This window comes from Seriola dumerili, unplaced genomic scaffold (assembly GCF_002260705.1).
Source record: "Seriola dumerili isolate Sdu_G_001 unplaced genomic scaffold, Sdu_1.0 BDQW01000216.1, whole genome shotgun sequence".
Lineage (NCBI taxonomy): Eukaryota > Metazoa > Chordata > Actinopteri > Carangiformes > Carangidae > Seriola > Seriola dumerili.
In genome coordinates this window covers 4464580-4492188 of record NW_019174471.1, presented here as the reverse complement: position 1 = coordinate 4492188, position 27609 = coordinate 4464580, and the positions used below count along the sequence as shown (strand labels likewise).

Here is a 27609-nt window from a genome sequence, read left to right as displayed (position 1 = left end):
GGGCCCTTTTGTGGTTTACTTTCCTTCAGGCTCTGGATAATGGCTGTCCTCATTTGACCAGGCTGATAAAAAGGTTGAGTGTGTACCAAGCATGAATTCCCTAGCGTGATGTTTCTATAACAGAGTATGTATGCATGTATACCAGCTTTTTATCTGCAAAAAGCTCACCTCAGAAAAGAGAAACCATATGCGCGTGAGCTGTGACCGTGAAATAACATCATGCAATGGAGCTGAGAATCGAGGGCAAAATTGAGATGAGTCAATTAAGATAAGAGCCTTCATGCCTCGAAGTCTGAGCAATTACATTTTTATTAAAAACAAACGTTTAGAAAAAAAAAAAAATACGACCACAGGAAACACACACTACTTAAATAAAAGAATAAATGAGAGTCACTCTTGCTGTCTCTCTGGAGTTATTAGGATTTCTTTTCCAGGTACCCTAAACCTGTCCATGAGACATTTTTAAAAACCTTTTCAGTGGTGCGCAGTCCGGGTAGTTTTCCTCAGTGTTCGGCCACTTGCCCCCTTCCGTGGAGAAGTGACCGCCTCCCTGATGTTGGCGAGCAGGCCTCGCTTGGTCTTTGGCCGCTCAGGGGACTTCTGGGAGAGCTTGGCAAGTTCTGCCTTTAGTGAGGCAATCTCCCTGTCCTTCTCAACATTCTGCCGGAGGACGCCCTCCATAGATCTCATCTTGATGGGGAAAAAATAAAACTTTCAAAAGACAAACAATTTCCATCTTTTTGGGGACATGTCAAAAAGCTCACATTTTCATTATTTACACACTGCCCTCAGACCGCCATCCCACTTTTGACCTCACCTGGTCATCAGACTTCCTGTGCAGAGCATCCAGATCAGCTGATTTCTCCAGGAAGCCATCTCTGACCTTCTGAAGAGTTTCACTCAGCTCCATTAGCCTTTTCTCCAGGGACAATATCAACTGAAGACCAAATATTTTATGTAGAATTTAAGTGATTACATACATAGACTGAGCTTAATTTTGACTAGGACACATGATTCAGATTTTGTCCGTACCTGTTGTTTATCTTCACACATCCTCTCGATGGCACATTTTTCTCTGTAAAGACGTTTGTATCGATCTTCCCCTGTGTGGGTAAAACGAGTTAACTCTGCTATTACAAATAAAAAAGTTGTGTTTGTGAGGGACTTGTTTTGATAAAAACAGCATGTGTTTATTTTGACCCACTACCATTTAAAGTGGGGTTTCTATACCTCCTCCCAGAGGGCATTTCCTAAAGAGAGAAGATGCTAAGCTATATGCTAACCTGCTGTAGCTTCCGTTGGTTTAGATGTTTGAGTCTGACACGACTGGTCCACTGATGGAGCTGCTGATTCTCCTCCTGCACTGGACGTTAAGGCCTCCAGCTCTGACACTTTGCGTCTGAGGGCCTACACAGATGGTAAGAGCCAAATTTCATGTTTAAACTTTAACTCAAATATCTACAAATTCTTACTGCATGTTTTGGTGGCATAACACGAAACATTAACAGACTACTATGAAGCCAATCTGGTTATTTGCAATCTGATAAAATCTGATTTTTATATTTTCCTACAATTCAGCATGACATGCCGACATCTTTATAAACTCTTAAGGCTTAAACTTAAGGCAGACCTGTTAACAGCCAATAAAAAAAACACACCTCTACTTTCTCCTGTTCTGTGATGAACTCATCCAGAGGCACGTAGTCGTCCTCCAGATTGTTCATAGCGCTCTGGTAGGCGTGCTCTTTGATAGCGTCCTTGTACATCTCAAACGTGTTCTCCAGCTTCTCTTGGTGGCTCTCCTTCAGCTCTTCTATCTGTCGACTGAACATTTAAAATCAATTTTAGTCTTTTTGACTTGAACAACAATTGACTTTGGGAGACTGATGCTGAAATTACCACTGATAACAAATGCATACATGAAAGGTTTATGCATACTGTACCAAACAGACAAATGAACGGAAATCACAAAAAGGCAAGAATAAATAAAATTAACATACGTGCGGAGTTCTTCACTTTCCATGAGCTGTTGTATCATGGCGTCTCCCATCTCCTTGCGAATCTCCATTTCCTGTACCAGGTTTCTTCTTCTCTCAGCAAGGAGTTTTGTTCGGAGGCTCTCAATCATATTCACAAGCTCCTATGAAAGTTTCAAAGTGAAACATGTACTGGACCTTAAAACTGAGATGACTAAGTGTAATACAACTGATTCTGATACTATTGGATCACTTTTGTTATTTCTAACACGTGTATGAAACAATGTTTGAATGTGACATGGAGCAGTAGTTGTACATTCTGTGGCAGCACAAACATGTCGGCCTCATCCTCTTCATCAAGCAGCTCCTCTTCAGACAGGTAGCTCTCCAGTGCCTCGTTGTCAACCATCCCAGTGCTCAGAGGCTTCCCATCTCGGCCAACCAGACAAGGAGCCAGAGATTCCAGTGGCTTGGCTGGCATCACCTGCACCACCTGCAGTCCACACAGGTGAGGTTAGTGTTGCTCAGGATCTGCTACAGCTCACCGAGATTCTTTACGATTCAGCTCATCAGGCCGATTCCTCTCGTACCATTATGTACTCAGACCTACCTGATTGGCAACAGCAGAGAATTTCATTACATGGAGAGTCTCGTCGTAGGTGGAAGCACACTGGTTAATGTTGACAATCATTGATGCTCTTCCTTTGCCGAGGAAAACGGCCTGGAAGAGCTTGGTGAGTTTGCTCTCTCGGAAAGGAATGTAGCTCTTCATTTTGCTGAACACCACAGCAGAAAAAGAGCACTTTAACTATCTTACATTTTATGTTACATCCATTCTTGAGTAGCAGGTGACAAACATCTGGCACATTTACACCTAGCTGTACCTGTCAGTCTGACTGTTGCGAAGCGCGGTGATGCACTTCCCCAGAATGAGCAGGGAGTTGTTGATGTTTCCCGCCTCCTTCAGCCTCTCTCCGAATGTCTTGGTTTTGTTGCATCTTTCTGAGCCAGCCAGGTCACACAGAGAAAACCTGAGAAACAACAACAACAACAACAAAAATCTTAGCAGGTATTTCCTGCGTCGTAGCTCTGATCAAGACACTGGAGCAGTCAGATACTGGTATCCAGACCTCGTCATCAGCCCTCCATGGTAAACTGATGGTCGAACATGCATGTCCATGTCCTAGCATGTAGTTTGCCGCTATAATTATACAAAATGGCTGGATTGTGGTGCTATAATGTATGATGCTCATTGCTTGTGTTAAATTTCATTTTGAACATTTTAAGTGAGCTTTTTTGTTTCCAGTTGTTTAACAAACTCAGTTATTCTGTATTAAGCACGTTACTTTGTAGGGAGTCAACCACTAACTCCGCTGGTGTAGACACTGGTGAAACAGTAAACAGTGATCAACAGTTGCCAATTGACTACCTGTTCAACCCAGCAGTCATTTAAGGCTCCCATAGAGGTTGGCCAAACATTTTAGATTAATATTTCATATAATATTTTAAAAGATTCAAAAGGTTAAGTGGTTGCATGTTTGTTAACAGATAAACACTGAGAAAAGTAAATGTACAGAAGTGAAATATTTCAGTGTGCAAGGTGCTTGGATGAGGCTGGAATTTATGTCATTGCAAAACTACTTGACAAATGCAGCCACACGGGGAAACTGCTACTACAAACAAAGATATTGTTCAAAAATTCATGAGGACACAATATGATACTTACTCTGAGATCCTTTTAACCGTTCCACCATCAATCTTGAGTAACTTCATGGTAAATATGCTGTGGCTGTAATGAAAGCTAGTATGAATTTTAAAAACTAAAATTGACACCAAGTAAAGAAATGATTAAAAAAAAAAAAAAATTGCCTTCTGCTAGATGACTGGTTCATCTTTGTGGCAGCAGCACTTCTGTTTTTGTTTCCGAACTGCAACAATTTGCAGGCCTCGCCCAGGCTCTGGATGTTGATCCACCTGAGGTCTAAAATAAATGGAAACACATTTTAGGAGTTCTTCAAACAAGATAAAAACAAAACTAGGTCAAAACCTAGTACATTACTGGACCGCACATGGTCAATGTGTGGAATTGAGGATGTAGTTAAAAGAAACTGTTGTGGGCCTGTTGTAAAAACTGAAATCATCACATCCCACACTCTGATCCCAAAGATACAGTATTTTATTACAGCTGAATTCCAAATAAAGCTGTTTTCATTTACATGTTTTTCTGTTTCTGTTGTCAGACAACTGAACAAGTTTGAAATAGTGACTGAAACGTGGCCCATTAAGTCTACATGTTAACTTCCAAGCTATTTTGAAGCTGCTGCTTTGCTGCTGCTAAAATTCTGTTTTTACAACCAAGACGTCTTCTGTCTTTAACTCATGTGTCAAACACACTGTGATTTCAGTTAAAATGATCACTCTGAACAAAAAGCCAGAAGTGACAGAATATCTTTTTTATTTTGTCTCTCACATGTAATGAAAGTTGTTTATTTGCTGTAATGGAGGCGAGGCTTAGTGAACTGTAAGCACCACTCTACTTCACTGCAGCCTCCGAGCAGCCGGGAAACCAGAGTGTCTGAGTGACTGCCCGTAACAAGAGGTGTAGCCCTAAGCTCACGGTTAGCATCCATACAAGGTCCAGCCAGTCTTATTTGATACTAGTATTACTGCTTCTCTGTTGTATGCCTCTGCCACTCAGAGTAGTTTCAGGTTAAATCCCTCTTTATCAAGCAATATTAACCATTTGTGTCAAATTTTTTAATAATTTCTGTGTAAAGTCCTGAGTAATGGCTAAAAATGTTTTCTGAGGTCACTGTAACCTTGACTTTTGACCTTTGACCACCAAAGTCTAATAAGTTCATCATTGAGTCTAAGTGGACATTTGTGCAAAATTTGAAGGGATTCCCTTGAAGAATTATGGAGATATTGTGTTCAACAGGCCAAAATTATGTTATGTGAGGTCACCGTGACCTTGACCTCTGACCTGTAGTCACCAAATCTAATCAGTTTGTCCTTTAGTTCAAATGAACGTTTCTACCAGATTTGTACCAAGAAGTTTTTACAAGGCGTTACAGAGATAGTGTGTTCACAAGGACAAAACTGTGTTTTGTGAGGTCGCCACGCCCTTGACCTTTGACCCCCAAAATTGAATCAGTTCATGCTTGAGTCCAAAACAATATGCCTCTGGCTCTGACTATTGCTGGAATGGAGGCATAAAAAGTCTCTTAATCTAGCGACAAATGCGCTAACAAGGCATCACTGCAGGCTGTAAACACCGCCCCCTAATAGAACCTGTTTGTGTCAATTCATTTTGAAAGAGCAACGACCAATGGGGAAACGCCAACTCAGTTATGTGGCATTCAGCTGACCAATGGTGGACATACAGTATGATCACTCAGTCACTGACATTTGCTATTACATGGCTAGCTCCACTGTTGTGGTCCAGCCAAAAAACCATTACATTCAGAACACAAGATAAAGTCCTTTTCATACCTTTAACATAAGTGTTACCAGCACCGTCGTCACACACACGAAGAACAGCACGTTTCTTGGACTTGGAGCACAGGGAGGGTTGAAGCAGATCATACACACACTCATTGTAGATTTCAAAGAATGCCACCCATAAAGCAAACTGGATGCTGCCTGTTTCTGTTGGGTAACTGGCCAACACTAATGGATGGAGAAAGTGGAGAGCACAGAGGACAACAAAAACCAAAGAAACTGAGAAATGAAAGAGTGGGAGATCATAATGCACTACACCAATCGACATTTTTCACTGCAGTGGACAACTGAAAGTTAAACAGTTTTAATTGCAAGATATTTCAGAGGTTCAGTGTGTTGATTTAATTCAGGCTACCTGTACGATTGCAGGACAAAGAGGAGGATGAAAGACCAGCGGCAGCACAGGGCACAGACTCTGAACCACCACTGGCTCTGAGAGGATCACACTCCTAAGACAGGAACAAAGACAAACACGTTGAGGGTAAGTTGCAGAGAGAGCTGTGGCTGTTGTGACTCATTCCGGATATTTTCAATCCTCAGCGAGCTGAGAAAACATCTTTGGGATACAAACCTCTTTGAATGAACCAAAAATGGCTGCTTTAGCACTTCTCTCCTGCTTGACTTGGTCAAGATCCAGATATTGGGCATCGTTCCTCAGGTAGGGTTTCAGGTCCATCCCCTCATACTGATGGCCTCCGATATGGTGAAAGGTGGCGTCCAGCACTCGGGGGAGGATTCCCGGATCTTTTGGGGTTCCTGAAACAGTCAGCACACTTAGACCAATTAAAGAACTTCACAGGACTTCTGCAGCTCATTATAATGTCCTTGCATTCCCATTTTTACCTTGGATTGTGAAGGTTTTCCCAGCATTGGTTACACCATAGCTGAATATCAGTGCAGTCTTTCCTTCCAAGAAGCCGGACATTTGGCTTTTGACTGCGTCCTCAAACAGCTCAAACTGTGTCGTATCAGGTCCAAAAATCTAAAAGTCAACAGAGAGAAAGTTTTCTTCATGTCACTTTCAAAAAATCTAAACATTGTCTTTTCCCAGTGTCTAAGCTAAAAGCTGATGTCAAATAAAGTAACTTCAAACAAGCGGGTAAAATATCAATATTTACCCAGTCACGACTGGCTAAGCATTTTTCTCCTCATATGTGATGCTAGAACATCTGTAATCATTTTGTTGTCAAAACATGGTGACACTCTTGGTTGGAAATTAATCTTTGTGTTAAATCTAAAACGGCATGAAGCCGATCCAGAATGTTTTAGGAGTCAATGTGTACACAGACTTCTTAAAAAGCACATTTCAGGTGTAGCTGACCTGCGAGAAGGAGAATTTGTGGAGTGACATGCCAATGCCCTTCTCACTGCTCTTCATGGTGGCAGAACCTTTTGGTGCGTTCAGTGTCACCGTCTGGCTGTTTTCAATCACCACACAATCCTAAGAGAAAAGGAAAAAAGTGAAGAGGAACATTGGTAGTAAGGCCTAAAGAAAAGGCAAGATGGGTGAGCTAGGTACAAATTCAAGTTTCCCTCATGCCAGATTACTATTTTATTTCAGAATATATTATAAAAACTTTAAAAAAAAAAAAAAAAAAAAAAAAGGTATTAGTACAGTGGTACTGGTTTCATTGAGACAGACAGTCAGGCATCTGAATAAATGGAAAAACATGACAGCACCACATTCAAAACTGCATTACACATACAACTAAATAAAAAATACATTTAAAAAAATACTTTCAGAGATTTATGTAACATTTGTTGGTCAGTGTTCCCTATTACTATATACAAAAAAAACCCCAAGCAACAAATGAATAAATGAAAATAAAATAGATCAGATGCCATAATTGCTATGACTGTCAGCTACTGTACTGAGCACTACATGGCCTGGATGACACCCTTCACGTCAGATGCTGGACTGTACCTGGTCTTCATTGTCAGAGAGCTCCTCTCTAGAGAAGGGCCTGACTCTGAGGTAAACTCTCATGGTCTGCTGCTCTGCGCCGCCTGCACCTGGCCCTTCAGTCTAGAACCACAGGAGACAACAGTCAGACTGGGAACTCTCCTCAGTGCATAAAGGATGAGTTTTCAGGGTTTATTTCAAAGCCTTCTGATCAGTTAATGACAGGACCAAACACACATTACTAAATATAAAATGACTCAGGATCTGAACTGTGTCACTGTTTGATCAAAACAAAACATTACCTGCTGAGCTGACGTGTTGACAGGGGGAACATTACAGGTCAAGTCCATGTCTTCAGGCTGCTGGATGCCTTGTTCAGAGCTCAGATCAATAGCTGAACTCATCTTGAAACAAACCAGCTCCAGAAGTCTGTTAACTCATTCACTCTAATTCACTGTGACCAATTCTCTGCACAAATAAAAGATGTGACAGTGTCTGACTCTAAGAGGGAACAAGATATTTTCTGTCTTAACATGAAAAGAACTACAGGTTTGGTCTGCTGCTGTTCTCCCACTGAAAATCAGGGGGAGCTTGTAATCAGTTTTAATTGAAGGCAGGTGAGAAGTTGAGCAAATCACCAGGAACAACCAGTCAGCTTAGTGCTCTGCTGGGTTCAGTTCAGAGGTGCTGTATCATATCACAGTCTGAGGGTCTAGGGTATAAGGTGACAGATGCTGCTGTATCTAACTACATCCACATAGACAGAGCACTTTTATTCTCAAGAGATTATATAAATCCAAAAATGAAAGCAAAACCAACCACCCTGTGACTCATTTTGTAAATTGTGAATAAGAGTGTGTATTATGTCAAAGCAGAGTATTTTCCTCTTACATTGAAAAGAGAAAATGCAAAGGTGTTCTGTAAAAGCTCCAAATTGGACATGATCTTCTACAGGTGATTCTCAGACATTCCTGTATTTGGACTTTCACATTCTCCCCCAGTATGCAGAAAAGGAAAAAGATTGTGGGAACGAGATTCATAAGAGAGCTGATGTGCAGGATAAATATATTTTCTCCGAGTGTTTACTTCAGCATCATGAACTGGACAGCCTTCAGGGATCAATTCAGGATGAAATCCTTTGTACCTGGAGTTATGCAGACTGCACCTTCTAAACCGTAAAAGCTTAAATCCACACAAATACAATCTGTTCTCTCCCACTGTGTCAGAGGAGCATTTTGGAAGTGTTCTAGTGGACAATTTTAAATGGTGGGTGAACTGGACAGTCTCCTGAGCAGTGATCCATTCTGGAAAACTATAAGGCAGGTTTAGATATCTTGGGTCACTGAAGGCAGCCTGCTAGTTATCATTGTGAGGGACTTCACACTGAATTAAAATGAAGCCTCTAAGATCACTAGCTGACTAATCATCTAATCAGAATCACAGTGAAGTAAAGCACTTCTAAACTTTTCCATGTTCCTTCTGCTGCAAATTTACGAAGTCTAAGTGTCATACCTGTTTCATAGTGAAAAACATCCCCATCCCACGCACTCCCTTTTGCGAACATTTCAGCCATTTCTGCTGTCACAATATTTCACACGTCAAGAGAACAAATAAGACATCAGTTTCCTTTTTGTTTCTTTATTGAATCATCTGCATTGTTTATGCGTCTGCGATGGTAACTTCAACCTCTACACCGGGTTCGATGCTGATGGAGGTGATCTGCTTGACAATTTCAGATGGGCTGTGCAGATCGATCAGGCGCTTGTGGATCCTCATCTGGAAGCGATCCCAGGTTTTGGATCCCTCACCACAGGGAGTCTTCCTGGTGGTGATACGCAGAGTCTGGAACAAGGCAGAGAAACCAAAATTTAGTTTTTATCAAGATCAAAACAAGAATCCAGAACACGTTGTCTAAATTGGTGGTAGTCCCATCTTCACACTGCCTATGTGCCATCAGAACCAGTGTCATTTCAAAACTGAATAAAGTTCTGAGTTACTGGAATTTTTGTTTTTTTAAACCAGTCACAATTGTTAATGGAAATTTAGCTTATTTCAACTTGCAAATTCTTCCCTTTATGCTCCGTTAAAAGCCTGCAATTTTTTTTTTTTTTTTTTTTAAAAAGCAGCAAGTGTGCAAAGCTGCATTCAGCACCTTCATGATTTGTAGCATATATTTGCTACATCTGATTTGTTGTAATTTGTCAGTGGCAACAAAGGATGAAGAGCAACAAGAGGGGCAGGTAAAGAAAAAGTTTAAACTTCTGTGTGAAACAGACATTCAATGATTAATTAGAAGTCTTCTGTGTTTAACAGCCAACATGTCTTGATGAATGCCTGTGCTAGTTTTGTCCAATGATTGTCTTTTGCTGACTTAACAGTATCTGCTTTAATGGTGCAAATAAAACATAACACAGGGAAGATGACAGACTTGATCTATTTTAAAAACAGGCCAATGTGTTATACACATACACTAAACACAATGTTTGTCTAGCCCATGTACTTCAGTACCTTGGTTGGCATGCGGACAGGTCCCTTCACCTTCAGGTTCTTCTCCTTAGCGCCACGGATCAGGTCTGCGCAGACTGGGGATGATAGAATAAAACTTAAAAGACTTGAAAAAACATCAATCACTTCATGATGCTTTTAAAACCATGGCTCAGAATAGCGTATACAGTCATCAAGGTTTATCACGGTGAAAATTTTATCCTCATTGCTCAGGTCTATGTTTCATTCTCAAAATGATTTTTTTTTTTATCTTACTTACCCTTCTCCAGAGATTTGACGTTGCGGCTTGTGAGAGTGATGCGGATGCGGTGAATGGCAACCTCAGCCTCCACAGGGGCCTTACCAGTATCCTTGAAAGCCTGCAGAAACAAGAGTTATCAAAACACTGGACCAGTCATCGATAATATAGTGACAACAGTTTTGCAGAATCGGTACTCAACATGAGCATTGAGCAGACCTGAATGCCTTCAGCATTTCCTCATGTTGTGACACAGTAATAAAAAAATTTACAGTTTACCATTTTAAAACCACCAAAATAATAGGTAAACTAATTATAGAATCGTGTTTAGTTACTGCTTCGTTAACAACCTGAAAACTCAGGTTACTCTTGAGATGGAGATTTACGTGGAGCACCTAAACGCAGCATCAGCTAACCAGCACGTGGAGCGGCAAATATTACAAGCAACAATGCTAACACAAAAGGTTGCTTTATTGTGCATCGTTGTCCATGTTAAGTCATGGGTAAACTCCCACGTCAGTTTCTCCACTTCACACTTCAAAGATACCACATACCCGGGATATGATCCAGCTAATGTTGCTCAACTGTCTTTCATCGAACTAGCATCGGTTCGACTAAACACGACAGGCTCCGTTTCTGTCTGAGCTAACCGACAAATTTATCCTGTCAAACAAACCTTCCAATCGAATATCTGTGACCCCATCCTTAATATTAAATGATCAGAAACACTTACTTTCCGCACTCACTTGAACAATAGCGTCACCGATTGAGAGACACAATCGTGAGAGCAAGACACTTCATCGGAGGTTTATACTTCAAGGAAATACCGGTAGTGCGCGGTTAAACAAGCCGAGCAATAAGAACTATCCTAAAGACTCGGTTGAGACACTGATGTATGGTGTTAACTTTTAACCGTAACAATAAACGTAGTACTGCTTAAGAGTCCGTTTTGTGTACGGTTTGTAGCGGGACGGTTACTTGAACGAGAGAAGCCGTCGGTGCTTACGTTAGCTAAAACAATCCGTAGAATTATGTGAAATTCGACGATATAAATTCCATTTTACCAGCAAAAAAACATCGTAAAACACAGCCACAACTATGTCCAAACAGCACATACCATTTTAATTATTCCTGACCGACTTATTCGGAAGAAATTCAGACGAACAGCGGTGAGCCAGGAACGGTCTCCACCAGCGTGGTTAGCTCTTCGGGAAAAGGGCGAGCAGAGGCCTTGGCTTCGTTAAGTACCACTCATCCGGGCTCCTGGTACTTCTTCTTTAGTGTTTTAGACTTAGTCTTGGACCACAGCGGCACCCAGCGGTGGCCACACTTTGTTTTAATTCCATGTACAGACTATATGTAGTTCCTCACGATGACCACTGGAGGGCAGTAAAGTTCACTACTGTCAATTCCACTATTATCTAGTTAAGTTAAACATATTTATACTTATATACGAATACATCCCTTAAAACCTTTCAAAAATAAAAATAAATGAAATGTAAGAAAAGTGAAAACAGGAATTAAAATCTGTATTTCTGGTGACCATCGACCATCGAAGAAAGTGAAGTCTTAGGCATTTAATGGTTCAAATAATTTTATCTATTTTATTTCTTCATTTATTTGATCGTATGATTTTATGTATAATAGCACAAACCTGACAAACAAAACACAAAAGTGCTTGTAATAGTAACACTGATGAAATATTTAGCAAAATCTGAAAGCTAACTTTTGCTAACTTTAGCCTTTTGAATTGTAGTTTTTAAATAATAATAGTTTTAATAAAGAATCTGAACTTGAACTACCTAAAACTCAAAAAAGAACCAAAATAAGGAGGTAAAAACCATACTGCGTGTGGCCAATAACCAAAATATTTAGTAGGCTAATTGAATAATCACTGTTACTACTATTCTGTCCACACTACAGAGGTGGAAAAAGTACAAAATATTGTACTCAAGTAAAAGTACCAATACTTTGATGAAATATTACTCAAGTAGAAGTAAAAGTACTCATCTGAAAATGTACTCAAGTAAAAGTAAAAAGTAGTTCATTTGAAATGTACTTTAAGTAAAAGTTACTTAGTTACTTTCTTTGTGTGGGGTGTGAGGGTAGTAAAAATAGGACAAGGGGTCAGAAATCTAAAACTATTTTGTTTTTAATTAAAGAACAAGTGTAACAAATGTAAGTGCAATAACAACAACTTCACAACAACTGAACTTCTTGTTCAGTTTAAGTAGCAGCTTAAAGTTAGTTGAGCTCATCCATTTAGTGGTACAACATTAAACATGCTTACTCTCACGTTTTCTCTCTCACCCTCATCATTTGTCACTGTTGGTTCTGGCCATTGTTTTACTGTCTATGGTTCTGGCGTGTATTTTTCCCCTGTAGGTTGAATTGTTATTTTTACTCAGTAACGGATAGGATTTATAAAGCAACTAAGTACAATACTTGAGTCAAAATGTACTCAAGTAAAATACAAAATACCGATTTTAAATTGTACTTAAAAAATACAAAATACACAAAAAAATATTCAATACAGTAACGTGAGTAAATGTATTTTGTTACTTTCCACCTCTGCCACACTATGTAAGTAAATGAAGGTTGACACACCACTCCCAAAGGTAGTATTTAAGGTAACTGAACGTCTGTCACAAAGTTGTTGCAAGATGTGTCATTTTATAAAGTGGTGTGTTTATTGAAAGTGAGTCATATTTTACACTTTTCGTATTAAAATTTGCTTGATATCGACAGGGAAAATGTAAAGACAGACCGCAGGAACTTCACTCATTAGATAAGTCCTGCTAACTGAGGGACTCATGAGCAAATAACTGAAACGTCCATCACATGGGCATAAACGTTGAGGCTTTTCTTATGAAAGATAAAAGCGGAAGTTGTGCTCTGTGTTGTAGTAGATCTTTGGGTGAATTTCTAAACAAGTAACGGAACCGGGGCAGTGGTGATGCGGCCGGTTGCCAGAAAGTTGTTTTGAGGAAACAAGTTTTGTCAAAGTGTTATGATTGGAGATGAGAGGATGGTTGCATTGTCTGGGAGGAAGGAGGACAGTCCTCGACCTGGAGACTAAACTTTATTTCACTGTGCGTCATGATTTCGAAACACGGGCCGCCGCCAAGTGACAGGGGAACTTTCGGACCGTTACCGTCGATTAAACAAACGGGAGTTTAATGGAGGCGGAATAACGCTTTAAATGAAGAAATGAATTTTGGTGTCCCCGCTGATTCTCTGCTACTTTTCCGTGCCTGCGATGAGGGCGACTATGAGACGGCCCGGGGGATCCTGGAGCCCGGAGCCCCGAAAGAGTCCGGGCGGCAGAGCAGGCTGCGGTCAGAAGCAGGGTCGGAGTGCAACGCCGCGGACATATTGTCTCTGGTACCGGTGGACTGCACCGACGAGGAGGGGAACACCGCCCTGCAGTTCGCCTCTGCCAGCGGTCACGAGAACCTGGTCCGGTTTTTGCTCCGAAAGGGAGCCTCGGTGGACAGCCGCAACAACTACGGTTGGACCCCGCTGATGCAGGCTGCTAGGTGGGGCTGCGGGCTGCAACTCATTGCACTATGTTCAAAGTATCAAGAGAGTGTCAGACAAAACTCCATTAAAAAATCTGGCAATTTCATTTATAGCTCCATGCTGTCAATGATGAATCACTTCACAACACTGTGCCACTCTTTAATTCGTTCAACACTAACAAACTTTAGTGATGAATTATATAATATTTTTTTTCCACACACAAACCTTTTCTTCTTCAGTATTGTGACAGTGGCCACAATGAGACAAATCTAAAATGCTTTTTTCTTGTAAAGCAAATGTATGTTGAATTTGTATTGAACTATGTGTGTGTAAGAGTCTTGCCTGTTACATGAACATTTGAAGTAGTGGCCAGATTCAGGCATAGGGTTTGGTGAAGCATCATGTATGTATTATTGTGTTTGTTGTTATGTATGAAATAATTTCTTAGTTTCAACAAAATGTATATGAATATTCATTTAACTAAAATATTATACGTGTCAGTGTTATGAAACTTTGACAAATCACCTGGAGTTCAGCTTGCTTGCCTGTGTTTTCAGTGTCTGATGTCAAATTGCTTAGTGTACCTTCAGTGTGCACAAGCAGTGTATACAGTAATGGACCTGCTGTAGCAGTGATGTACTTTCTCAACCATGTGGGAGTTGACTCTGCTGAAAGAGGAGTAGCACCCTAATGAAAATATAACATTTTTGATGAACTGTGTTCAGCTGAGGAAATTAGATATTTGAGTTCCACTGCCTCTCTCATTCTCTGTGTCTCCATCTTCCACCCAGGTTTGGTCACCTGACCGTTGCCCACATCCTGCTGGAGAACGGGGCAGAGATTAATGGACGGAACAGGCTGGGTGCAAGTGTCCTGACAATGGCGGCCCGTGGGGGACACACTCATGTAGTCAAACTACTCCTGGAGAGTGGGGCTTATGTTGATGACTATGATCATCTGGCTGTGGCTGCAGAGGCAGTCTCCAATGGCAACAACAACAACAGCTGCAGGTTGGGGCTGGCTTTTTTTCAGAACATCTTTAGGTCTAAATCCTTGTCTGGGAAAGTGGTCTGGTTCTATCCCTTTGTTTTCCACAGCACGGCTGGTTTTGGAGGGGGTGAGGGTTGTCCAGAAGGAGGAGGTGGCAGAGAATTCATGGACATCACTGCCCTTATGGTGGCATCTCAGCATGGCCATGAGGCCACAGTGCGCCTGCTGCTAGAGTGGGGCTCTGATGTCAGCTTTTCCCAGAAGACCACTGGCTGGGGTCCACTGATGGTGGCCACCCTCAGTGGGAAGGTTAGGTTAATGATGGATGGATGGATGGATGGATGGATGGATAAAAGATTGATGGTTAATACATTTTGACTCTTGTGGGTCTCATTTGGGGATGTATCGTTTCTTGTGTGCCATTTAGACTTACATGTTGTTTATTTTTATACAGTTACGGCACCAATGCATATGGAGTAATATCCCAGCATGGTATCTGATTGTAACTGGATGGAAAACAGAATAAAGATGTGTGTGTTTTGAAGGTGGTTGTGGCTCAGCAGCTGGTGGAACGTGGAGCTGACCCAGACCGAGTCAATGTTCTGTCTAAGACAGCCTTTGAACTGGCCATGCAGCTTAAACAGAGAGACGTCAAGGCCTATCTGGACTCCATCACCACTGTTCGACCCCAGACAGGTAGGGCCTGACGATGATAAAATACGGTACGGTTGTCACAGCATGCTGCACAAGGTTTACAATGTAAGTACAACTACACAGTATAAGACAAAAAGCAGCACATTGTATTTGACAACAATCAAAGAATGAGCAATCAAAAGAATAAAAAAGGAGCTCAGTACATTTTCATTTCTTGGTCTCCTGGTCTCTCAGACTGTGACATGTTTTGTGTTCATTTTGTTTGGATGAGTTGTATTCCTGGCGTTTATTTTGATGAAGAATATGTTTTTTTAAAATGTTCTAACAGTTTCACAGGAAGTATTGTCTGTACCTCTTATTGCATCTATGTCTGTCGCCACAACAAGGATCTAGATGTGCTTGTATTGCAGTTAACACTCATGTGAGAGTGAAACCAACGGGGGCAGCTCTCAGCCTCTTTGATGTTTAATAGCTCTTTGCACCAGAGGTTCAGGATTTAAGCCAGTTTACCTGCAGGATCATACTCTGCCTGTGGCATTCATGCTCACTTGTGCCTCTATATTTTAATCCTTAATCTATCAGTTTGTCAAGATAAATCAATCTCTGATCTCTTTATGCAGTGATGTGTCATCAATTTGTCAGCAAAAGAATATTACTGCAATTTTTCATGAGACTGTCTGAATTTCAGTATACAAGATGTTCCAGTTACAGCAGAGTGTTTTTATGTGTCTACTTTTCTCACGTTCTTCCATTAGTTTTTAATGGTGCTGAGCTATGTGAAGTCTGGCCAAGTAGGATTGTTGTTTTAAAGTCAGAGCTCCCTTCTGTTCTCAGTCTCACTCATTTCTTCACAGACGATGAGAGAAGAAGACCAGATGTGTTCAGTGCCCTCAAATTGGGTAAGTTAAATTAGATTCTTACTGAAAAAGCAAAATTACACATAAATAGCATGTTGGTTGTGAGACTACGAGGTGAGAACACTAACAAATAAACACAGTCAGGCAGATCCTTATATTTGCATAGTTATGTATCCATGTGTGTGTTTTATGCCGACTCAGGGAATTCCCAGCTAGTTAAAGAGATCTTGGAGGAGGATCCCACTCAGGTGAATTCATCCAACCAGGAGGGAGCATCACCTCTGATGATGGCAGCAGTGAGCGGTCAGTTAGAGGTTGTGCAGCTGATGGTGGAGAAGAATGCCGACATAGACAAACAAGATGGCGTCCATGGGTGGACTGCACTAATGCAGGCCACCTATCATGGGTAAGATGGGTTACATGAGAGACGATAGTGGTATTCCATTTTTTTTATATGGAGTTTGTTGTTTCCATATTCAAATGAATATAGTTAAATTGTTGATTTCGTCGGTCATTTCAATTTCAGATCATTAAAAAAAGTGATTTTGATGGGAAATAAAATCATTTGATCGTGCGATGTACTAACAGTACATATCTTTTTTTCTGTCTCCCTTCCTTCAGTAATAAAGACATTGTCAAGTACCTGCTGAGTCAAGGGGCGGATGTCAACCTTCGAGCTAAGAATGGATACACAGCCTTTGATTTGGTTATGCTGCTGAATGACCCAGGTACCCACACTATCATCGCTCTGTTCTGCAGTGCTTTGGGAAAATGTGCTCAGACTGAAGAAACAAACCCTTCCTAATGTGTTGTAATAGACAGCAGAAGTATCCACCAGGTATTTAAAATAGTAATACATTCTTGAAAAGAAGGATGGCAGATATTTGTCTTTTAGTCTGTATGTACTTGACTTTGCCCAAGGTACAGGTACTTAAATAATTCAGTTAGATAATTCAGAAGCATATTTTTCCAAAATATATATAAACTATTCTGGTTACAATAAATAATAATTGTGAAGCTGAAATGAAAATGAAAAGATTCTGTTAACACAGAATTATTCAAAGAAGAGAGCTAGAAAGCTGAAATGATTTCCTGATGAAATTATGACTAATTAAGCTTTTATCTCATCTCCACACGTGGACGGAAGCACGTGACACAGTCTCTGTTGTGTAGTTTCCATGATGGTCGCTCATCCTTTCACTCACTGATTGCTCGTTTATTTATTTTCTCTGTTTCGATTTTTTCAGACACTGAGTTGGTGCGTCTGTTAGCATCAGTGTGTATGCAAGTAGATAAGGACAAGTCGAAACACCGCGGCAGAGCCTTAATGACTCGCTCCAAAAGTCGACAGTCCCTCAACAATGTCCCTGTGCCACCTGATGACAAGGGAGGCCTCAAGGTAAAGACCAAGTGAAGTCCTATAACGCTAATATTCTGTGTAACAGTATATTTTCTTAATGTTGTCTGTATGAATTAAAACCTGTACTATTGTTCAATTATTTATATATTATTTAATTAAACTGTAATTTTAAAATCACATTTTATCAATGATTTAATAATGACTGTGCACTCAAAAAGTCAACTACCATATCTCTGAAGCACACACACACACACGTTTGACTGCATCCTCTTCCAGTCCTGGTGGAGTAGGATGTCAAATCGGTTCCGGCGGCTTAAGTTGACTCACACTCTGAGGCATGGCCTCTCGTCCAATCGCCTGGCTCCATTCCCTGATGATGCTGAAACTTCACTGGATGCCACAATGAAGGCAAATAGGAAGCCTGGTGCTGTATCTAACGGGACACTGGCACCATCTCCTGCCCTGGGAGGGAATGATGTTAGCGCTGCATGGGCTGTCAAGAGCAAAGATACCGGTGAGCCACAGTGATCCGTAAAACCGCGATGATGAAGTTTAGCGTAAATGGAATTTTGTACATGTATGTTGTACGATGTGGAAGAGGGAATATGTAAATGTGCTGTTTGTTCCTTTGTTCCAGGTCTTTGTAGGGCATCCTCAGAAAAGGATGACTTCCTAATAACCACAATGGTAGGAATATTTGGTTTAAAGAACATTTTATTGTACATTTTATCAGCTTTGGGCAGTTTTCTGATTATAATAATTTACCTCAAAGAACCTCTGAAAAAAATCAGTTTGAAACTAGTTTAAGTAGTAGATAGCCAAGTTTGTTAACTTTCTAACAGTTTTTATGATGTTTATGTCAGTCGTCAGTTTCACAGTGATTAAGAAAGTATTCAGACCCCTTCACTTCATCTTACTGAAAACCGAATACTTTTTGGGGCCACTATATGAGTACCACATACTTATGTATGCGGTTTAGAGTTAGGGTTTGAACTTTTATACAGTATTTATTTTTTATTAATGAGTGTTGTATAAATAAGGATTATTGTTACTATAATAAGTGGTAGTGTTGTTCCTCTGCTGTGTTTTCCATCTGCTGTAGCTGAGAAGCGGTGCGCCCTTGACCCGGCTGCCCAATGACAAGCTGAAAGCAGTGATCCCTCCCTTCCTGCCTCCGTCCAACTTTGAGCCGTGGAACTCGGACCGTTCGCGCCTCCTCAGGGAGGGAAAGAGCGAAGCGCCCCGCCTGCCCATGCCACCCCAAAGGAAGCTAAACAGCAGTGGAAATTCAGATATTGTGAGTGTGAGGAGGAGAAAGTTAGTGCTCAGGGGTGGAGTTGGTAAAACCCCTCTCTAACAGTCTGCATGTTTGTCATCATTCATGGGTCTTTTGTTATCCTCTCTTCTCTCCTTTATTTATCAGACGTCTATCAGTCGTGTGGTCAGCAGGTCCATTAAGTTTCCCAGCATCCCTAAGGGGCCCTCATCCTCCTCTCCCTCCAACTCCGGTCACTATCACTCCCCCCACTCCTCCGGTGGCTCCAATGGAGTGGCAGGGCTCAACCGGGACTCTCACAACCGTTCAGGTTCACACAAACGCACCGCCAAACTGCACAACACAACCAGATTATCAGAAAGCATATGTATCATACAGTATCTACAATAAAACACTCTCTATTTCATCCCTCCACTAGGGGGGAGTGCAGACAGTGTCCTCTCCCAGATAGCAGCTCAAAGGAAGAGGGCAGCAGGTCTGATAGATGTGAAGGTCCAAGCTCCAGAGAAACAGCACAGCCCAACACAGAGCCAACCCCCACTGCCAGCCTCAGCACCCAGCCTGCCGCTGCCTGATATCAGCCTCCCAGACATCCACTCCCACCCAAGCCTGGTCGCCTCCGATATCCACTCAAGAAGGGTCTGTGTCATGTTTCCTCTCTGAAATCACTGCGATAACTGAGTAAAACAGCCAAAGTTGAAGAGGTGACTCCTATCATGTCAGTGAAGTGGTGCTACTGTCCACCTTTATTACTTTGTAGAAGATGGAGTTGAAGAAGAGGCCACAGTCAGGGAATTCCTCCACCTCCAAGAGCACGTCACCCACTCTGACCCCATCTCCTTCCCCAACGCCTAAGCCTCCTACTGGGCCGGGAGACTCTCTGTCCTCAGCCTCTTCTCATCCTCGCTCCAAGAGCAGTGGAGGCTCCAGCAGTGGGACCATCACTGATGAAGGTAATGCCACATTGTATTCAGGTTTACTCTGAAATTATACTTCAAAATGCCATATTAGGGACAACAATAGATATTGGTGATCAGCTTGCTTTGATGATTTAAAGTGTTTGTCATTTATTAATTACATCAATGACAAATATAGTCTAACTTAGTTGACTTTTAATGCAACATTGTCAACATTATTTTTCTCATTGTAAGAAACCCTCTTGTAACGTCATTCATTTCTATTTTTATATCTACACTTCTGCTATGGTTAAAAGACAAAATGCCGAGATGCATTTGTTTCAGCCTCATGGCCCAGTTGTACCACACAAACCTACACTATGGGCACTGGATGTAATTTAACCAACACATGTGATATCCACACAAACCATAACTACTCACCTCATTTGCCAAGTTTTATCCCTCGCTTCAGATCATACTGTATGCTATTTTGTCTTTATGTTTTCAGACGAGCTGTCTAGTATCTTGAAGAAACTGTCCCTGGAGAAGTACCAGCCCATATTTGAGGAACAGGAGGTACTCTTTCTTTTTTGTCCAAAACATTTTCCTTCAACTATAAAGTCTGTTTTCCTCCTTTGTTTTAATAAATTTGATTTATTAGTTGTCAATGTGAAGGAAAGTGTTTTTCCAAGACTACGTAACTGAACTGCAGTCCCCGGACAGTTCTGTACTTATACTGTATTAAACCCAGAAAATTGTGTACATTTAATATATCGCACATGTTTCATATGACCTTTTAATCAGTGTTTCTCCTTCCCCTCTTCCCCTTCCTCTAGGTGGACATGGAGGCATTCCTGACTCTAACAGATGGAGACCTGAAGGAGCTGGGAATCAAAACAGATGGACCTAGACAACAGATCTTGGCGGCCATATCAGAGCTCAATGCTGGAAAGGTGCATTTAGTTCAGCATACACTATGTGGTTATGCCTTACATCTTTACTTCCAGTAGTGTGTTTCCAGTGCTCTCTGGGCTTGATTTATAGTCTTTCCACTTCAGTTTTTCCACAGTATAACCCAACATTATGTTCAGTATGAGCCAGCACTGTTAGGTAGAATTACTTTAGGTACTGAGGATGGAAAAGAAATGTAGGTGGACACAGAATAGATTGACACAGTATTTGAAGGTACAGCAAGAGCATTATCTTTGCCTGGTGTGTAACAATCTTCGTTTGCCGTCATCAGGGCCGAGAAAGGCAGATTCTTCAAGAGACCATCCATAACTTTCAGTCTTCCTTTGGTAGCAGTGCCAGTAATCCAAGACAAGCAGGTGAACCACGCTGTGAGTGTCAAATGTTTAAACTGAGCTATAGATTCTGAAGCAAACACATGCAAAGACGGCATCATAATCTGTCTTTCTACATATTTATCTGTTTCTCTCTTTCCACCTGTCTTCACCAGCTCCAACAGGTTGGATGAGACACCAGGTTCGTACCTCCAACAAGAGGTAACCGGTAGACCTGGCACCCATCAGGAAGTTCACCAAAGGTACTTAGAATGAGAGTAAAAGCTGGTGACCCCTATCCAAGGAACAAATCATATGGAGTTTCCTGGACGCCAGTGTCCCAGACCACTAGAGGATGCTGCAACAAAACAAAGAAGGCCCTGATAATCTGCCTTAATAGGACCTTCCAGGAACAAACTGCCTTAAAATGTTCCTCTTGTGGATCCTAAAGCAGGGGAGATGAGACATAGGCCTGGCTGTCCAGCCCCCTGCTGTAGTTTGACAAAAAACGTGATGTGTGGCTAATCATATTTTTTGCCATAGTGAGGCAGTTGCCACATGTAGTAGAGAAAGACAAGAAGATCAGCTACACAGCCAAGGGAGAATGAGTGTGAGCCCATTATTTTATCTGAACAAATGTGAGATACCCAGCATATGTATTGTAAAAGTGGTAAATTGAATCAGGAGAAAAGAAGAGAGAGATTATGAATTTCACAATAAGATAAAACAGGTATTAGCTAATAATAATGTGACTGGGACTTGAGAGCCATTGAAATTACTAAAAAGGTGCACTGGTGAGGAAAGCAAATGGAAAAAGAGAAAGGGACATTAGCCAAGCTGTTTTGTAGTCATCCAGTCTATTGGACTGCTTTTACTAGTGTGTTTACGTCTTGAATTTACGGACCACTATGTAAACAGATCATTTTCAGTCAAGGCTGTGCTGTTATGATGATGCAATAAGTAAATGTTTTTTCTACTACTTCAGACCTTGTTGGACTTGAGATGAAAAGGTATTGGCAAAAGAATATTTTTTGGGAGCGTTTTATGACTGGTATAAATTTAGTTTGAAAGAGGTGCATTGAGCAATAGTTTCCACTGAGCCAGCATCTGGCTCCACCATTAAACGTTTGGTCCACGTTCAGACAGACGGAGTGCTATATCATCCCTAAATATCAGGTACCTACAGTATATTCCATGTCTTAAATCCAAATGATGTGCTGTGGCAGTGTTCAGGATGGGTCAGTTAAATATTAGATGACATCATATCCTGTTTAGTCATGTAGTCTGTCGGGGGAAACACAAATAAACACACTGTGCGCTTTTAAAAAGGACTCTGGATGATGAATCATGAAACACAGAAATAAAGTGTGTGTCTAAAATTAAATGCTGCAAAATGAAATAAACTGAATACAAACTGTTTTTATTGGTGCTCGTGTTGAACAGTTGGAAAGCTTGTTTCAGGTCCAACTTTGCCTGTGTAAAAACTGTAAAAACAAATAAAACTATGATGTAAAACCATCTTTCTTCCACAAGATGGCAGTGACCTGCTGCTGATGCAATAAATTGTCAGCATGGTACAGTCCTGCTGTAGTGTACACTACAGACCCTGCTCTGTGATGTGTTTGTTCAGACCGACGTCTCCTCATCAGCTGTAGTAGTCACATTTAAGTGAGACTATGTAACTTTTAAAAGAAGACATATTATGTTGTTCTCTGGCAAATGAAAACTTTCATCCACCTACAATAAAACCCAGTCTTATTAATTTCTGCGCACTCAGTGGTTTTGCTGCACCAGCCTGACTTGGTCTGGTATGACCAGTGGTTTATTGTGGCTAATGACTGCAAATGTTTGCAATCTTAAGATGGATTTCACTGAGTAACTTTGCTGGCTTGTTGACTCCTCTCTACTTGTGCCACAATTTGTTATAGCATTACCATCATGTTGGATTTGCCACTTGTAACCACAGTGTTAATAGACTTGCTTTAATACCTCCAGGGTTGTAGCTGTGTAGTCAATTAGCAGCCATATGTTTAAAGCCCTCGTCTAGGAGCTGAAACAACTTATATATCCCCACCAGACATGTTTTAAGACATATTTAAATACCTTGCTTTGAATAATAATCTGTGTCTGATATGGTTTTTCCATCAAAAAATTTTTTTAGCTAAAATTTATTGAAGGTCCATCTCCCTCCTTGAAAAATCCAGAATCTATGAATATGCAAATATTTTGAATTTAAAAGTTTTAAGTCTCCACATCACAAATGTGTTAGTTAGTGCTGCACATTTTGCCTTCAAACTATGTGATGTCACAAAATCCTGCTCGTATGTACATTTCCTATATCAGCAGAGGAATGTGCAAACAGCCTTCCAGTGTCAAACTTGGCACATACATCAATCTGCACATCAGTGTTTAGCAGACACACCATTGTCCATGTTATCTGTGAACCTCTGATCAAGGCTTGAAGGTTTTTCAGTAGCAGATGACGAGTCAGATATTTGTGTTTTTGTTTGTTGAAGCCACTGTCACCATGTGAGCAAGAGCAGCTGAAAAATGTGTTGATCCAAAATGACGATTGATTCAAACCACTTGAACCAAAAGTCAGAAAAGCAGACTATCCCCAAAACATGACCAAATAGCAACACACTGGCGTTGCTGAAATCATTATTGATGACCTGGATATGGACTGGCCCGACAGGCAGGCGACAGGGTTCCTGTAGAGTTTAATGAAAAGCATCACTCAGTGTAGGAAAGCTTTCCTCTCCAGGACTGTGGCAGATTGAGTGCTCAGATGTACAGTCATATGTGAGCTGTAAGAAACTGGAGGAGAGAGAAATACATTTGGGATGTATTAACATCGCTGTGGCATGTGGGCAGCAAATGGAGTGACTCATTCAATTTCCTCTCAATTGTTTTCACTCACATACGGTTTTGATTGGATTGAATAACATTTAATAAGATTGTCTGTAACTGTCAGTACAGTAGTCGTGCAGCAGAAACAGAGAAACAGAGGAACAGTGGACATAGATCAGGGGTGTATGGAGGTAACAAAATCAGTGACGTAGACAGTGACTCAGAGAGAAGATTGTTTGTTTAATGAATAAGAAAATAGCAACCATCTTCTGTTTTTCCTTTGTGGAGGATGTTAAATTTATTTCTAAATGGATTTTCAGCTACCTCTCCAACTGGTGAGATACTGACAGTCTTGGCCTCAGAGGTTGAAACTGGTCTCGTCTGTGTGGTAAAACAGACTGACGAAAGAAACCGGATTCATGTGAGAATCCCCAATAGAGATAAAGTTTCACTGAAATGATGATTAAAAGTTTTCCGATCTTCATGCCCTGTGCTTTGCTAAAGCACAAATAGCAATGCATACTGTATTCCTCAACAGAGACACTGGGGGCAGACTATCACAAAACTAAATCCAATAGGAGTCTCAACAGGAGCAGTTCATTTTAACATAATAGTCAGGAGAAAATGTGTCATACTGTCTTCTACTAAACATGAACATATCCCTCCTGTTTGCTTTACCTGTTAAAAGCAATACAAGATTTTTAACTTTATGAATTGTGATGGTGTGTTGGCTCTTTGCTTCATCAGGTGTGCAAGTGGAAAATTTTAGGTTGGGATGAAATACTAAACAAATGACTTACTCTCTCCCAGTGGTGACACATCTTACCCAGGTTACCAGATATAGTCTTTTTTTGTTTCTTTGAGAGTCTTCTCCAAAAGCTTGGATGCCATTACCATGACTTTCACTTTGTGGCCATCGGCCTCTGGCTGTACAAGCCAGTGCGGTCTTTTCAGATGTGCATAACCTAGGGCAATGGCTTTATAGTGTGTGTGTGTGTGTGTGTGTGTGTGTGTGTGTGTGTGTGTTTGTGTATATGTGTGTATTTGTGCTTAATTTGAAAGGTGGTGGTCATGAACATGAATGTGAACGAGCTAGAGTGAGGCTTGGTCTCTTGGCTCTGTGTGATTTAGAGGGGAGCAGGGATTGGAGGACTGAGCTGAGCCCTGTGGTCTTCTGTCTCTGAGCACAGTGACCTCGTATTTTACACCTCAGTTTGTCCCTCTCTGCTTTGCCTTTTTCTGACTGAAGACCTGACAGCACTTTGACACATCCATCAACCTGTACTACTTTTAAGCAGTCTTTTTTAAGCAGAACTACAGTACAGAACAATAGCCAACATGCACACTTATCATACTCCTGTGAATTGTTTGTGCAAACTATGTCCAAACAAACAGTTGCTGCCTGATTTCACATTTGCATTCCACTGTCAACATTCATTCTTGCAAAAGTGACTCATTTGCTTGCAGGGTTTCCCAGCATCCTGGGTGTTACACAACACTGTAGCCCTTTTTATATCTCTCTGTACCCCCCTGTCTTTCTGTGTACTTCTCACACAGACACAGAACCACAGACGTGGGATGGAGCAGATTAAGGAACGACTGAGGAGAGCGGAGGAGGAAGACAACCTCCATCTGACCCTTGTCCTGACCATGAAACAACCTTTGAAAAACCCAAATCCAAATGTCAACAAAAGATTATCCCCACAGAGTCCAAACACACAATTTTCCCTCTCAAACCGATTGACACAGCTCCTGATACAGGGACCGACGGAAACGTGACAGCAAAGCACGAGTTGGAGGTGTATCTTGTAGTATTTGGCTCCACTGGATGATGCGGCTTCATTATATGTCAAAAGCAAAACACAAAATACTCATTTGAGGCTACTGAAATTGAACTGCACAACCTGTTATGTTGCTGTAAGATAGTGGTGGAGTGGTCTGAGCAGGCACCCCATATGTACAGTCCTCGCTGCAGTCGGCCCCGGTTCGAATCCCGCATCAGATGGCCCTTTACTGCATGTCATTCCCTCTCTCTCTCTGCCTCCCCATTTCCTGTCTCTCTATACTATCCTGTCCAATAAAGGCACAAAAGCCCAAAAAAATATACTTAAAAAAAAAAAAAAAGATAGTGTTGGATGAAATGCTCTAATACTCATGATCAACTCTCCGTAACAGGTTTGATCAGAATTAATGGATCATTGCTTTGTTGACTAACCACCTACCTGTTTGACACAAATCTTCATCAAATCTTTTGTCTGTTTTTAAATGTGAGATTTTTTCTTTGCCTTTTTTTAGTTTTTGACAAGTTATTACAACATAATTCCTTTGTAATCACGTAGCATTACTTGTGAGCAAATGAAGTTGAATAAAATGTTATTTGAAGCCACAAAACTACAGGTATGGTGGTACAGATGCTGTGGGGAGCTGATCTGGCATGGTATTATTTCTTTTGAAACCCTAATACTACTTGGATAAGATAAAACAAGAACCACTTAAATATTTAAATGCTTTTCAGTGTTATCTAATGCTTGTGTTTTGTGTACATATATTTACTACTGAATCTCAGTTTTACGGATCAGTATCCGAGGATCATTCTTTACTGACACCACTGATACTTCCCAGTCAACATGTTATGCTTCTCTGTTTTGCAGTACTCATAATTTCCAGTGATTTTGAGCATTGCAGGCTGTTTTGCTCTGTGCCGTCAAAGTTCATTGTCTAATTTTGTCCTGATTTTAAGGTTCATGGTCTCATGAGATCAAACCAGATCTATTCCTTGTCCCAAAAAAAAACACTAATCTGTTCAGCTGTGGTATTAAACAGTTTAGGGTCAGTGTGTTATTGTTGCAGCATTTCTACATGAACAGCTCAAACTGCACTATTGTTTTTGCATACACGGAGGCACGCATGCATACATGAACCATATGTCTGCAGAGTATTTCCCGCAGGTCCCAAGGGTCAGAACATGCATCCTGACCTAAAAGGACTGCTTGAGCTGGTGTTGTCCATTAACATCTATCTGCTGTCATGGATTAAAGTCTGGCTCCACAAATCCTGACAACACCATTCCTGCTTTGCAACGGCACAACAGCAGCAGACTGTGAACTCTCCTCCCGCTTTCTGAGTCCAGGGTCATCTGCGAGCGAGGCCATCACCTCTAATGACCCCACCCATTGTTAGGATTGGACAGAATTTAGGCCAACAACTTATATTCGACCATGTTTCCTTTAATAGTTTTCTTGCAAACATGCGCTTATTTGTCTGCAAATGAGTCAAGATTACTATGTTTGGACAAATAGCTTTGCTTCTCACTGAGCAATCATGGATCGCTTAGTGACACAAAGCACTAAGTGACAGTGACAGAGATGAAATGAGTGTAAGTGTGGTACTTTCCTATAGTGACCATCCCATTAATTATGAATGTCCATTAGAATCAGACTTGTCATGTCACAGCCCTGCATGTCTCCCGAACTCCCATGGTGATGCTAACAGAGACATCTTAATCAATGAAAGCCACACTATTGCACCTGCCAGATGGCTTTCACTGAGCCCTATTTTGCTCCATGGTCATTATTCTGAAATTTGTATTTAGCCACACACACACACACACACACACACACACATTTACTGTGTGTGCACTGACATGGACACAGACGTGCACTGACGCACACACACACGATTGCGTGCGAAGGTCTGCCCCTGCAGTGTTAGCAGAGCTTTAAGCCTGGGCTAATCTGGAAGGCAGCTTGGATAGTGTTGCAAGTGGATTTACATTGATACCAAAGCTTTAATAGCAGC

The 27609-nt window shown here is 41.1% G+C and overlaps 3 protein-coding genes across 5 annotated transcripts; 1 reads left to right on the top strand and 2 right to left on the bottom strand.

Annotated features, from left to right (window-relative positions):
* Positions 1–474: 474 nt before the first annotated feature.
* Positions 475–7784, bottom strand: LOC111228207 (kinesin-like protein KIF20A). The gene is made up of 18 exons (XM_022754022.1): positions 7683–7784; positions 7402–7503; positions 6799–6918; positions 6321–6459; positions 6049–6233; positions 5833–5926; positions 5469–5624; positions 3846–3957; positions 3703–3765; positions 2861–3007; positions 2587–2752; positions 2293–2469; positions 2001–2140; positions 1659–1824; positions 1284–1407; positions 1033–1103; positions 818–937; positions 475–690 (listed from the first exon to the last, which is right to left on the bottom strand). Exons 1-18 carry the CDS (start codon positions 7782–7784, stop codon positions 475–477), a joined length of 2400 nt encoding a protein of 799 aa, XP_022609743.1.
* A 1214-nt stretch (positions 7785–8998) lies between these two features.
* Positions 8999–11348, bottom strand: rps20 (ribosomal protein S20). The gene is made up of 4 exons (XM_022754146.1): positions 11241–11348; positions 10145–10244; positions 9889–9962; positions 8999–9222 (listed from the first exon to the last, which is right to left on the bottom strand). The coding sequence occupies exons 1-4, from the start codon at positions 11241–11243 to the stop codon at positions 9040–9042; spliced, it is 360 nt and encodes a 119-aa protein (XP_022609867.1). The 5' UTR covers positions 11244–11348; the 3' UTR covers positions 8999–9039.
* Positions 11349–13067: 1719 nt separating this feature from the next.
* Positions 13068–25817, top strand: anks6 (ankyrin repeat and sterile alpha motif domain containing 6). 3 transcript variants are annotated; one of them, XM_022754139.1, is made up of 19 exons: positions 13068–13662; positions 14437–14655; positions 14743–14944; positions 15181–15331; positions 16144–16188; positions 16348–16552; positions 16768–16874; positions 17394–17545; positions 17783–18020; positions 18144–18193; positions 18609–18803; positions 18930–19092; positions 19201–19421; positions 19543–19735; positions 20187–20254; positions 20515–20631; positions 20922–21018; positions 21138–21224; positions 25369–25817. In XM_022754139.1, exons 1-18 carry the CDS (start codon positions 13334–13336, stop codon positions 21185–21187), a joined length of 2802 nt encoding a protein of 933 aa, XP_022609860.1. In that variant the 5' UTR covers positions 13068–13333; the 3' UTR covers positions 21188–21224; positions 25369–25817. The 3 variants fall into 3 exon arrangements, with proteins under 3 accessions (XP_022609860.1, XP_022609861.1, XP_022609859.1); XM_022754140.1 differs by lacking the exon at positions 25369–25817 and having other exon boundaries at positions 20922–21006; positions 21138–22708; XM_022754138.1 differs by lacking the exon at positions 25369–25817 and having other exon boundaries at positions 21138–22708.
* The last annotated feature ends 1792 nt before the right edge of the window (positions 25818–27609 follow it).